The 14,610-nt window shown below is 40.2% G+C and overlaps 1 protein-coding gene across 5 annotated transcripts in view; it reads left to right on the top strand.

Annotated features, from left to right (window-relative positions):
- The window catches only part of UPP2 (uridine phosphorylase 2), a 38,844-nt gene extending 26,178 nt beyond the window's left edge, over positions 1 to 12,666 (top strand). Inside the window, exons 8-9 of one of the 5 annotated variants that reach the window (XM_055572510.1) lie at positions 10,054 to 10,205; positions 11,532 to 12,666. In XM_055572510.1, coding sequence (XP_055428485.1) covers positions 10,054 to 10,205 — 152 coding nt within the window. In that variant the 3' untranslated portion in view covers positions 11,532 to 12,666. Of the gene's footprint in view, positions 1 to 3,075; positions 3,388 to 6,013; positions 6,603 to 10,053; positions 11,312 to 11,531 lie in introns of those variants that run through there. The other 4 variants (XM_055572511.1, XM_055572509.1, XM_055572508.1 and 1 more) reach the window with 4 other exon arrangements.
- Positions 12,667 to 14,610: the final 1,944 nt, after the last annotated feature.

Raw genomic sequence — 14,610 nt, 5'->3', positions numbered from 1 at the left:
CTCCAAGAAGCTCTGCTTCTTTGGGTGGAGAATGGCATTATGAAGCCAAATATGGATGTGGCATGCATTTTTATTTTGGGTGAAATTATTCCATTAGAACCACTAACCTTTGACCAATACCGAGAAAACCTATTGTAGTAAAACATAATTTTCACAAGAATTAATCAATATAACTATTCTTTTTGATTTTAAATTATTTTCATACTCATCTTCTAGATTAAAAAAATCAAGCTTAACTGATCGAAAAGGTAAAGCTGCAAAGTTAGTTAAATATTATATATTAACTTGGCTATGAAAGCCTCAGATCTAAAGCTAAATAGCATCATCTAAAATAATATTTTTGAGTGGCAAGCAGTCCCCAAATATGAATAATGATGTTCAAGAAAACATTGGAGCAACTTTTTTTTAAATGCCTAGTTTTGTTTTTCACATGGCAATTATCTTTTTTCATGAGTCCATAAAAAATGTCATCTATTCAAATGTGTTTTAGAGCATGCCTACTGAGTGCATGGCACAATACAAGAAGCCAGGTTTTTTAATCAGATTTTTGGCTGATAAGATTTGTCTCAATCATTGTCTTCCTAAAGAGAGAAGAACTTTCTCCTATGCATCAGCTAGTTTCCTGAGCACCCAGGCAGTGTGGACACAGCAGAGGATGACACAGAATCTCCTCCCTTGAGGAGTTCTAGAGAGGAGAGAAATAACAACAAAGAGTAATCTATATTAATATAGTAGTGTGTTAGATGCTGAGGAGCATGATGGTGAAAAAATAAGGCAGGGAAAGGGCACAGGGACAACCAAGGTAGGGAGGAAAACCATAAATTAAAATAGGGAAGGGTGCACGGAGAAGGTGCCATTTAGGAAAATGCCACATGGGTGTCTGGGCAAAGCAGTCTGGGAAATGCAAATCTAAGACTCCCAAGCAGGAGCATTCAGAGTGTGCTGGACACACAGGGAGACCAGTGTGTCTGGAGGGCAGTGACAGCAGTGGAGAGGGTAGGGGATGGAGTGAGTGAGGACTGTGTGGTCCCCGTGAGAACTGTGAGTTTCACTCTGAGCAACATGAGAAGCCATTGGAGGCCTTTGAATGGAGAAGTGATGGGATCTGGCTTGCCTTTGAACAGAAGCACACTGGCTGCTGATCTGAGAAGAGCCTACTGGGGTCCATGGCAGAAGCAGGGAGAAAGGAGGGCTGATCCCATAGTCTAGGGAGATATGAACAACAGTCGAGAAAGTGGGAAGCAATCATGCTAGATATAACTTGAAAGCAAACCCAACAAGATTTGTTGACAATGTGATGTGAATTTGGAGAGAAATACAAGAGTGAAGATCAACTCCCAGGCTTTGGGCCTGAACAGCTGGAAGGATGGAGTTATCACAGCTGGGACAGAGAAAATTTGGTGGGGCTTTGGGGGTACTGTGAAAGTGAACGTTGCTCAGTCGTGTCTGACTCTTTGTGACCCCCTGGACTATACAGTCCATGGAATTCTCCAGGCCAGAATACTGGAATGGATAGCCTTTCCCTTCTCCAGGGGATCTTCCCAACCCAGGGATCGAACTCCGGTCTCCCGCATTGCAGGCAGATTCTTTACCAGCTGAGCCACAAGGGAAGCCCAGGAATACTGGAGTGAGTAGCCTATCCCTTCTCCAGTGGATCTTCCTGACCCAGGAATTGAACCAGGGTCTCCTGCATTGCAGGCAGATTCTTTACCAACTGAGCTATCAGGGAAGTCCTGGGAGTACTGTAGTAGATGTCAAACAGAGGTTAAATAAGCAGGTGGGCTTATCAATCTTGAGTTTAGGTGTGAAGTTTGGACTGGAGAAGTAAAGAAAGAAAGTTGTAAGTTGACAACATGTAGGTAGCATTTAAAGTCCTGCAATGAATGAGATGACAAAGCAAATCAATGCAGATACAGATGAAAAAGTTAGGGCAGGTGAGGGAGGTCTAGCAGAAACTAAGGAGGAGGGGTCAGTGCAATTGGCAGAACACTTGGAGAGTCTAGTGTCCCAGAACCAGAGAATAAATCTTCAAAGAAGCAAAGAATTATAGCCCGATAATGATTTACTTGGTCACAAGTAGACATTTAATTCTAGTATTTGTCCTTATTGTCACCTAATTTTAATACACAAAGCTACAAACAAAATGTACGTGGTAACATTTCCAAGCACATCTTAGAAAGAAGTTGTAGGTCCCAAGAAGAGATGAATTGTAGAACCATTACTCTCATCGCAGAGTGAATGCACACACAACTCCTTGTAACATATGCGTGAAGATGCAGTTGCATCCTTGTCCTCTTTAGAAGGCCATCATTAATACCCACTTTCAGGGAAGCAATAACACCTGCTTTTCTTCCACAAGTTAGTGAAGGTGGGAGGCCTAGCTGGGAGCAACTCGCCCTTCCCTGAGCAGCAGCCCAACCAGCACATGACCTGCAGGAGCACCTGGATTCAGGTTATTTCTGCTCCAGGAAATGTTTCCTCACATTTCTTTCTTATGGAAATAGCAAGTGGTCACCTGAGTCATGGCTCCCTCTAATATGCAAATGGAGGAAATTTTGATAACCAATGTAGTCAAACACAACACGCCAGGTCACAAACTGCTGCCCTGATGTAAGTTTGGCGATCACCATCAGTTCTTTCTTAAGAGGCAGTCAGAGAGAGTTCTAGGCTTGTGAACACTGGACCCAAGTCTTTCTCTCTTTGAAATGTTGCCAAAACTTCAGAGAAGTTACCCTTTTTTGAGAGAGTTTTTGCCCTTGCCACAGGTCCTTGTGACCTTGCTCTCTCTGCCACCTGCAGGTCCCCTCCTAGGCTCTTTCCTCTCTAGCTTGCTCTAGTTCCTGCCCTCTGCTGTGTTTTCCCTTTTCTGTTGCTATTGAAGCTGTTGGTAGCTGATTTCAGCCTGCCAATAGCTGTCTTCCAGGCCACTGATGCAGCCTTTTTCTTGAGCAGATCCCTTCTGGGCTGCCAACATTCACACTAAAGGTTATATCTGTAAGTATGTAATTCTGTAGTTCTTGGGAGAATTTCTGTCCAAATTTCTTCTTGGTGACAGTGACTCTTTATCTCCCTCAGACACCACTGTTTCCAATGATGAATTCTTGGTACAGGAAGATCAACCCCTGGAAGGTCAACCACCAAGGACACAGACCAAAACCCCATGCATATGATTCTGCCACATTCCCATCTTTCATCCCCACTTCATTGTATTCTACTCCGAATGCAGTGAAGCTTGGAAAAGCTCTGTATGAGCTGGAAGAGCTTCATTTGGGGAAGGGTTGTGAGAGCCTTCACAAATGGCTGCTTTAACATACTTATCAGGGAGGTCATATACCAATGGTAAGCAACACTGGAAAATATGTTTCATCTGGCACCAAAAGCTCAAGACTCCCAGGCCTATTCCCCCTCCCCCTCCATCTTGCTCCCACTGTCAGCAAAGACCCATTCCCCATGTGTCTCCAAATGGCCTTCTCTAATGGCATCACCGACTCAATGGACATGAGTCTGGGTGAACTCCTGGAGTTGGTGATGGACAGAGGGGCCTGGCATGCTGCGATTCATGGGGTCGCAAAGAGTCGGACATGACTGAGCGACTGAACTGAACTGAACTGAACTGAACTGAATGGCCTTTTATGTCTCTTTAGTAGTACCAGATGACTGGCTTCATACTAAGGCAATGATGCCTAATGGTTTCAGCTTATAAACAATGTTTTATTTAAACAAGAGTCTTCTAGAGGATCATTGTTCTCAGAGGAATCACTCATTGAGTATGGACTAGTGCAAAAACAGATCTTTCTGCATTCACCAGGACAAGGAGGTCCTGGGACCCCATGGACTAGCACTTCTTATCTTTACAATTCATGTAAGGTCTCACTTACATTAAGGGACATAATTCTCACTTCATCAGGGACATTTTGCATGACTGCCTGAACTACTCACTCCCATTCATTCTACTTACCCACTCATTCACTTTTTCTACCTCATTTCTCTGTATTGTATTTACTACTATACCAAACTACATTTCTTATTTCTTTATATATTAACTTACATATAATTTTGTATGTATTAATACATGAAGATATATATTTATCATCTCTCTCCATTACAACATAAGTACAAGAACAGGAATGCTGTTTGTAATTTTCTTGTTATATCTTTAGCACTTAGAATAATATCTGTATATGGTCCTTCAATAAATATTTGCTAAATGAATAAAAAGAATGACTACTCAACTTCTATAGACCATAGAAGATAGCTATAACAAACTCAACTGGTTCCTTGTTATTCAGCTACATTTATGGCTTGGGATTATCTAAAGGACTCTGGAGTGCCTCATACTCATCCCAGTAGGAAGTGGCAAAACCTTATAAAGTTAAGCATCCTTTTGCTATAAGGTTCATATAATACTTCTATATCTCCTAATATCTGATAGATGGACAAACTACTTGAAATGGAGCCATGGACACCTCTACCGTCACTGTTGTTATCTTGATCTCATTATGCTGAAAAAGAATAGTGGGAGTCCATTGTTGCTTTAACAAAGATTTAAGTGAGGGAAATAGTGGTCTTCACAAAATTATTCTACCTTGAAAGGCTGAACCTTCAGAACCATGTAAACCCACTGTACAATGCTATATACATATATTCATCTATGGTTCTATAATATGCACACATCTTTCCATCTCTTAAAACAAAATCTACTTTAATTAAAACCCCTAACATTCTGGTTAAAGATGATATTCCTTTTGCACTGGGAACTTGTGATAAGTATGTTCAGTTTTTATCCATCTTTAAAAGACAGTGCTGGCTGCCTTTTGACACATGCTTGCTTGCATGACAATATATGAAACCTAGTATTTATCCAAGATTAAGTTCACTTAAATCTTCTTTGTCTTTAGTTTTTGGCAGTACTTACAGTGGTTTATCTTTAGGGTAAAGGAAGAATTCACTGTTATTTCTTTTGACATATACTGGGAACTTTGGGGATAAGTTCAGTCTTCATAATATTACTTTGCTAGAGTTTGATGAAAGCAAGCAGAATCCTGACTTTAATTCCATATTATATTCATCTGCTGATCCAAGAAATGAAGGCTACTGGGCTCTGGGAACTGCAGGATGATCATTGATAGAGTAAACAAGATATTACAACAAGGATTAAAGATTATATTCAGTCTGGAGCTGGAGTATTTCTTTTTTTTTTTAATTTAATTTAATTTTATTTTTAAACTTTACATAATTGTATTAGTTTTGCCAAATGGAGTATTTCTTAACTCAAAAATGGGAAAACTGGGGTTTTGAATTATTATTATACAAAAGCAAAAGGTGACCCACTGCAGTTCTTCACCCTCACAGTATTTGCTGAGAGATACTGTAGCTCAGAGAGGCTAACAACTTTCCCAAGTTCTCACACTAAATAAGAAGTAGCTGAACTGGAACTGGAATTGACCTCTCTCTGACTTGAGGCCCCTTTGCACCATGCCCTGCTGTGTCTTCTGGCAGCCTCTGATGGATACACAAGGTTCAGAGTCTCTATTCACAGGAAACAAAAAAATAAGTGCAGATTTTTCTATTTTATATGTTGTGAGCAGATAGTTGTGCTACTTCAGAAAGCAAAGCCCCTAAAGGCTAATCATATATCAAGATAGTGTTGAAATCAAGTAAAGCATCACATAGATACTTATTCAGTTGTAAGTATAGACATTATTTTATCAAGAAAATAAGTCAGTGTATTTGGGAAATCAGACATAAATGATAATTCATTTATTATGCTTATAAAGGTAAAAAATTTTAAAAATTGTTTCTTCTTATTTTGCTGGGTTTTACATATTTTTAATGAAAGTCAGTGTCTAGAATTTTGTTTGATTCATTTTAATTCTACTCTCCTGCCTCTATCCTACTTCTGCTTGCCTTGTACCAACACACTCACACATTAGAGAATGATTTGGATCCATGGATCCAACTTTTTGTGTGATAGCATTACCCGTGACCTGCCTCTCTCCATCTGTGACCCCAGTGAGGAATTCTCCCTGCTGGAGCCCCCAACCCCAGCACAGCAGGTTCCATCCTCTGCCCCTCCTGACACAGCTCTGCATGGAGGTCCAGCATCCAACAGAAGCACAAGTTCCCAAGGCTGAACCAGGATCTCCAGGAGATGACAGCATGGTCCTCACACCAAGATAATGTGAGACACAGATGCTGAGGGTGTGGGCTTGGAAGAGACCTTTGAGGTCCAACCTGCTCCTTTCTCAGAGAATAAGACTCAGAGAGTAAAAAGTGACCTGTCAAAGGAAGCACAGCTAGATCAAAATGATGATGGACTAGCCCTGATATCTCCTACCTCTTTGCTCCCACTTTCTACATTACTCCATAAGGTGTAAAAGAGTAACATATTTATCTATTGACAGATTACCTATACTTTCCCCATTTTTTGAAAAGGCATGAGCAGCAGCTTTCGATAAAAGATGAATATATAAATAATTTAAGCAAAAGTAAAGAGAATAAGAGGCATGTAGTTAAGGGAATGAATGGGATGTTCTCAATAGCAAAGAGCTACCTGGAAGGCCAATACTAAATATAAATAGTCTGAGTTTCCTAGAAGCCAAGTTGAAAATGGAGACCTGTAAAAGAAAGCATTTGAAGTTTGTCATAAAACTTTATTCAAATATGTTAAACATAAGTGATCAGCTGTATTACATTGACAGTGTCTTTAGTAACACTTTCATAAAAGATATGGGACAATTTTTGATAGAGTTAATACTAAATCTTGGTTCTAATCCAGCATTTCTTTGGAAATCTAAAGTGCTAGGGTGCAGGTATGAGCATTTGTTTTCATTTGATTTAATTAGGGATAAAGTTTAAAGTCTTTAAGGCAATAGTTGTCAAATATCAATGTGCAAATAATTTAACTGATAATTGTTTTTTTATAAAATAAAGCTTAACTGTCCTTTTTTACTCCTCACTCCTAATTCTGTAAGTCTGCTGTTGCTGCTGCTAAGTCACTTCAGTCGTGTCTGACTTTGTGCTACCCTAAATTAAAAGACGCTTACTCCTTGGAAGGAAAGTTATGACCAACCTAGATAGCATATTGAAAAGCAGAGACATTACTTTGCCAACAAAGGTCTGCCTAGTCAAGGCTATGGTTTTTCCTGTGGTCATGTATGGATGTGAGAGTTGGACTGTGAAGAAGGCTAAGCGCCAAAGAATTGATGCTTTTGAACTGTGGTGTTGGAGAGGACTCTTGAGAGTCCCTTGGACTGCAAGGAGATCCAACCAGTCCATTCTGAAGGAGAACAGCCCTGGAATTTCTTTGGAAGGAATGATGCTAAAGCTGAAACTCCAGTACTTTGGCCACCTCATGTGAAGCATTGACTCATTGGAAAAGACTCTGATGCTGGGAGAGATTGGGGCAGGAGGAGAAGGGCATGACAGAGGATGAGGTGGCTGGATGGTATCACTGACTCGATGGACATGAGTCTGAGTGAACTCCAGGAGTTGGTGATGGACAGGGAGGCCTGGCATGCTGCAATTCATGGGGTTGAAAAGAGTCGGACACGACTGAGCGACTGAACTGAACTGAACTGAACTGATAGATGGCAGCGCACCAGGCTCCCCTGTCCCTGGGATTCTCCCGGCAAGAATACTGGAGTGGGTTGCCATTTCCTTCTCCAATGTATGCATGCATGCTAAGTTGTTTCTGTCATGTCTAACTCTATGCTACCCCTTGGACAGCAGCCCACCAGGCTCCTCTGTCTACAGGATTCTCCAGGCAAGAATATCGGAGTGGGTTGCCATTACCTTCTCCAATATACAAATACTAGATTGGCCAAAGTGTTTGTTCAGGTTTTCCCGTAATATATGGGAAAATCCGAATGAACATTTTGACCAACCCAATATTTTATGTGTATATGCACATGTATATTTTTTTGAAGAGAGGTTCCAGTTACAGCTTTTATCAGGGGGAAAAAAAATTAACGATCAAAGAGTTGAGAATCACTGGGAGTTCCTGGTGCAGCTCTGAGTGAATTGAGCTCCATGTTGACACTGGTGTGTTCCCATCCCATTGCAGCCTGAGGTCACTTAGTTGACAACCTCTTTGGTGACAGCTAGGTAACTAAATGTCCCTCCACAGGAGCCATCCTCCCTGCCCAATATGAGGATTATGGTAGCAAAACTGTCAGGCTTAATTCTGAAAAATTGTTTTGGGTAAGTTGGTCCCTTTTAATTGCTTGTGGAAATTGTAATTTTAGATGACAAGATTATTACAAGCTGCTTGTTAATTGGTCTGCCAGCATCAAGAAAACCCCACTGAGATCACAGTGACCTGTTCTTGTCCCTCTTTGGCACTACCCATGAAATCACCAGAGAAGACATTTAGTAAAGTCAGCTCTTGCTCCTTGACAAGCACGAGTTTCCTTTTATCCCTCTGCCAAGTGAAGGATTAGAGAAGGACTTTCATCTTTTCCCTGCTACCACCAGCCCATGTCAGCCTTCACAGACTAACTGATCATTAACTTGAAAAGCTGAGGAAGTTTCTAGCCCTTCTGTTTGCTTGTTTACCTGTTGAGCCAAGTTGCTTTACAACCGGATGATTTTTGAATAAATAGGGTCCTAGATGATGAAATATTTGACTCAGTTCCAGTTGGATATTTTCATTGCTTTTCACAGGTCACTGAGCAGGAGAGTCAGTTTGACTGGTAGGTCAGGACAGGTCTGCCTTATGGTTTGCCATGTGCCTGCTCAGTAGAGGAGGGATGGGAGGAAAAGGAGTCTTCTCAGCAGTTTATGAAGTGGGGAGTTGATTGGCTATTTACTAGCTGTGTCTTCCTGGGCCTTTTGACCTCCCTAATTCCTCATTTCATCATTTGTCAAAAGAGGCTAAGAATAATAGCTAGCTTATGGCACAGCAATGAGGTCTAAATAGTATTGTAAATACCCAGCATATAGCAAGAGCTAAACCAAACAAAAAAGATAGCACCTATTATAGTTACAGTTCATTTTTCCTTCTCAAATCCAGAAGTCTGAGATAGCAGAGAAGTCAAAGAAATAAATATCACATTCATACCCAACTGTATCTTCATGACCTCAAAGCTTGTGAAGGTAGCTACATCTAATCCCAGATCCACTGAAATGCTTATTTAAATGATGCAGATGAACATAGAGATTATGATACTGCTATCAATTCAAAGTGATTGTCACTGATTTCAGTGTATGTAACCATATTCCTTGAAATCAAAGATTTCATGTGAAACTGGCAATAAAAAATTTGTAGGGTACCCAGTGTTTCTCTCGAGTTCTTGATGGAACAAACCAAGATGTTGCCTTTATGGTGACTTATCAAAATGAAACTTTCATTTTTTAGAAAAGAAAGATGCTTGTTCTTTCCCCTTAGTTTTGCAACTGTCACAAGATTTTGTCATCATTCTTTGGAAACTAAATGCTAATAAATGTGCTACTTCATGGAGCTGATTCTTATGTTTAAGCATATTGTTTCACCTTTTTCTCAAATTTCAAAAGGGTCAGGACTTGCCTTTAAGGCTATTTCCCAAGGTTAGCGTGCATGTCTCTTCTCTGGTTACTATCCTTCCCAGCAGGCACACTCAAACATTGGATCAAGGAGTAAAATGTCATCTCAGGAAAAATGGCTAGCTCTCTAGTTATATCCTCAAGAAAGAAAAGCCTGCCCTAAGAACTGGAAATGGGATAGAAAGCTGGAGGTTTGTGTATCTTGAATGGCAAAGATCCTTTCTCATTCTTGTCTTGAATACAAAGCTATTCTGAGCCTTAATCTAACCAGTTGTAGGGGAAAGGGAGAGTACTGACAATTATTTCAATTAATTTATTTAGATGGAGTGTTTGATGGGAGTCCACAGAAACATGAATCATAACATAGGAGTCTTGAGGGTTCAGTGGGTTGCGTTCACACGACAAGGAAAACAACACAAAGCCCACGTGCGAGGGACATGGGGAGTGACCGGTTAATGTTTCTATAAGAAAGATAAACCCATTTGCTCAGTAATGGTCTCGGCTCAGTAATGGTCTCGTTTACGTTTCCAGCTGCTGTGGTCTGCGTGACACTTCTCAACAGACTTGAATGTGACCAGATCAACTCTCCCCATGATGTTCTCGTGGAGTACCAGAAACGGCCTCAGCTCCTAATCTCCAAATTCATTAAACAGCGGCTTGGATTACGTGACCAGACATCATAGGTGGGCAGCTCAATCCTTCTCTGCAAATTCACAGTTCCAGTCATAATGTTGAAGTCATATATTATTTATGGCATTTTTATATAGCTCTCATCCACATGGTAAAATCATAATTGAATGATTTTATAAAACCCTTTCTCTTAAAAATGAATTTGTTGAAAAAAATTTAATAACTTACATTAAATTAAGTTCAGATTTCGTTTTAAAATGAGTTAGCTAAGTCAGTCTAATAATTAAAATTGTAAAACTGTATTGTGACATTTGGAGTTTCATATGCAGCATTAATTAAGTTCACATCAAAATAGATCAACCACTTGTAGATTCAGTTATCCGTCACTCTGCTTCTGAAACCAATCCAGAAATTCATGTTACGATGTTGTCAGGCACTTCTAGGTGTTGGACAAGTGACAGAAATTGATCATGCACTTTCAAAATATTTACAGAAAAAAAGCGTCAGTGTAATGTAGGTCTCTATGAAAAAGCTACTCATAGGGAAATAGGGCCATACTTCTTTTTTTCCCCCCCTGCGGGATTTTAGTGCACCACAGAGTAGGATTAGAGGCTGAGGTTTGCCTATGTTTGTGATTTTACCACAAGCTGTAACAACTCTAGATCACACATTGATTTTCAGATGAAAACCTTTGGAAATGCAAAGAAAGATCTTCATTTTTCTTCCAAAATCACACACGATTAAACTATTTTCTAACAAATTTTTCTTTTAAGGAAGTGCATTTCAAACGGGCTGTATTTTTAAAAGTTCATTTCAATATTAACTTCATAGGCTGAGGAATAATAACAACTGAATTTAGACTTGAGTTCAAGATGTTAAAGTCATCCTTTTGTGTGACTTTGAAGTGGTCTTGCCTGCACCCTGCCCTGCCTATTCAGTTTGACTCTCTGGCAGGCATGGTGTCACTTGGAGGGTACACCATGCTTTGTATGAGTTGATGCTGCCTGGAGGGGGCAGTTCTTCTAAAGATGATATACTTAGGAGTTGGGAGGCATGGATGGAGGATGCGTGGAGGATGGCTTACAATCTTGAATAGTATGTAATGTTGTATACATATATTTATATTGTTGTGGCTCAAATAAAGTTTAATCCCAACCATGATAGAGATTTTTTTGCCTACTGTAATCAATGACAATAAACAATCCCCAGAGAGGAACATCAGTCTGGAAACATTTTTGGTAACAGTTATGCTTGGAGTGTTTTTAAAGCCGTCCCAATAATTGACCATCAAATACCATGATTAGAACTAAAAGTAAGGTAGAATGACATTATAGTTATTAGGTGGGGTTTTCACTATATTTCATTTTTCTTTTTTTCAGACAAAGTGGACAGTACTTCAGAGTGTTCTCCATAGCCTTCAATTTGAACTTTTATCTGTCTGTTCCTGGAAAATCTTATTTTCCTTTTTATTGAGAGAAGAGGAGGTTATGGGGGCAGAGAGAGAGAGAATTAAATACTCACAGTTAATCCTCCTCTCAGCTCCTGTGTAGGGTGTGTATATGTGTGCACACATGCCAGAAATCTAGGAAACCTTTTTGATGATTCTGCCTCCTCATCCAATCAATCACCATGCCTATTAATTGATTCTAAGACATTTTTCCAAACTGTGCTTCAATGAAAAGCGTTCCCTGTCCTCAAACCAGATTTCTCCCAGCCTCACCCATAGCTTCCCACAGCACCCTCTACAGCTTCTTTAAAGTATTCATGACAGCTTGCAGTTGTGTTGAGATTTGGGTCTTTAATGTGTTTAGACTATAAGATTCATGAGGACAAACACTACATTTGTCTTATTCACTGCTGTATCCCAAGCACCCAAAAGTGCTTATCTCATTCTGCTGCTGCTAAGTCACTTCAGTCGTGTCCGACTCTGTGAGACCCCATAGACGGCAGCCCACCAGGCTTCCCCGTCCCTGGGATTCTCCAGGCAAGAACACTGGAGTGGGTTGCCATTTCCTTCTCCAATGCATGAAAGTGAAAAGTGAAAGTGAAGTCGCTCAGTCGTGTCCGACTCTTCGCGACCCCATGGACTGCAGCCTACCAGGCTCCTCCATCCATGGGATTTTCCCGGCAAGAGTACTGGAGTGGGGTGCCATTGCCTTCTCCGTATCTCATTATAGGTGCTTCATTTAAGTGAAGGATGTATTCTCTGCAAACATTTCCCTTATAAACTCTCACTAAAATGCCTCTAGTCTTTGCAAAACCCATCCTCTCCTTATTCAGTCCCTTGTCAGCTCAGCTCTCCCTGGCTTCCTCCCATGACATCCCACTTTGTGAGGTGGAAAGTTCTCTGTATCATCAGTGTAGAGTTGGGGTGATGTCTAGAACTTCTTGTTTTCTCCTATAGCACGTGACTTTCCCCTCTGTCAAAATCAAACCCCAAATTCACCCTCTTTAAGAAGGTCTCCAAGCTTAATTCCCCTTGATTCATCACACCTAGTTCCTTAGAGAGATACCAATGTGTTCTCATTTATATGCTGTTTTGAGAACACTTGTGCTTTTATGTGAACCTGGGGAATGGATGCCCAGCTTCATTTGGGAGGCTCGTGTTTCCTTTCTACCCTTTGACTGCCATGGAGTGTTATCCACTGCGGGCATTCAGCCACTACTCACCTATGCCTGCCCTAAGGAACCACCTCTTCACCTCACCCCTAACCTCACCTTCTGCACACTCATTCAGTCTTGCCCTCCTAGAAGTCAGTTCAAGAAACAGTTAGACTTGCAAAAATTCCTCTGATTATTTCTATTTATGGGTGTTTCCATGCATTTTTGGTATGTTTTTCCTTTGTTCATTCATTTGTTATAAATCCATATCTCTCCTTTTTCCCCAGAAGAATAAGAGACAATTTATAAGGAAAAATTAAAGTACATCAAGATAGTATAAACTAGACATAAGTGGGGGGAAAAAAAGAAAAAGGGAAGGGAAGGGCCCCACTGACAAATCCTGAAGCTAATACCACAATGCGTTGCATATAGCCCATGCAGTGGCAGACAGTAGGGCCTGAATTGGCTCTGGGTTGCCCAGCAGTTCCTTCATAAAGAGAAAAAATTTACAGCGCCTCTAAGATAAAATGTGAACTAATCATCAGAAGAACAACTAGTCATGATTCTAAGAGGTTAGAGTGTAGTGTAGTGGTGAGTGAGGGAGGTGGGGAGGGGGAGAGATGTGTACGTCAATGCCTTTACTCCAGGTGGCTCTCAACACTGGTGCACGTTGGGATACCGGAAAAGCCTTCAAAAAACACTGTTTGGCGCCCCACCTCAAACCAGCTAAATGGGAATCTCTCAGAGTGGGATTGGGAAGCTCTATTTTAATAATTTCCCCTGATGATATGCAGCCTGGGTCAAAAGACACTGATTTTAAAAGAACAAATAGTCTGTGAATCTAGCAGGTACTCCTCCAGGTGAACTTCTAGAAGTCTTTTGATGATGACTTCATTGGAAGAGTTATATACAGATCAAGCTCTTTTACTTGATTCTTACTCCTCAACAGGAACAGTATCCTTTTGTTTTAGTATTTTCAAGTGTACAATATGATGATTTGATAATACGTACATTCTGAAATGATTACCACAGTCGAGTTAATTAACATATCCATCATCTCACATAGTTATATGCATTAGCCAAGCTATGGAAACAGCATGTGTGTCTGTTGACTGATGAATGGACAAAGAAAATGTGTTATATATATGTGTGTAATATATACATATATATATACACAATGGAATATTATTTAACCGTAAAAGAGGGGGAATCCTGCCATTTGTAACAACATGGATGAAACTGGAGGGCATTATACCAATAAAATAAACCAGACAGAGAAAGACATATACTGTATGGTATTGCTTAAATGTAGAATCCCCCCAAAAAATCAGATTCATAGAAACAGAGAATAGAATGGTGGTTACCAAGAGCTGGAGCAGGAAAAGGGGAGATGTTGGTCTAAGCAGTCAAAGGATACAAATTTCTAGTCCTAAAATGAATAAGTTTTGAGGATCTGACATGCAGTATGGTAACTCTAGTTTAACATTGTATTGTATACTTGAAATTTGCTAAAAGAGTAGTTTTTTAGCATTCTCACACAAAAAAAGAAACAATGTATTAACAGCAATGTGCACAGTGCGTAACACATAATAAAAGTGGATTAATTATACATATTTTATATATCTATATATATTGCTATCGATTGAATTTTTGTGTTCCCCTCACCTAATTCTTATGTTGCAGCTCTCACCCTATATTGTGGCTATGTTTGGAGATGGGGCCTATAAGGAATTAGGTTCAGTGTGGTCACAGGATGGGGCCCTAATCTGATAGAATTATTGTCCTTATCAGAAGGGACACCAGAGAGTTCACTGTCTTTCTCTCTGTGTACATATGGACTGAGAAAGGTCCATGTGA

Source organism: Bubalus kerabau, chromosome 3 (genome assembly GCF_029407905.1).
Source record: "Bubalus kerabau isolate K-KA32 ecotype Philippines breed swamp buffalo chromosome 3, PCC_UOA_SB_1v2, whole genome shotgun sequence".
NCBI lineage: Eukaryota > Metazoa > Chordata > Mammalia > Artiodactyla > Bovidae > Bubalus > Bubalus kerabau.
This window is presented reverse-complemented; position numbering and strand designations above follow the sequence as displayed.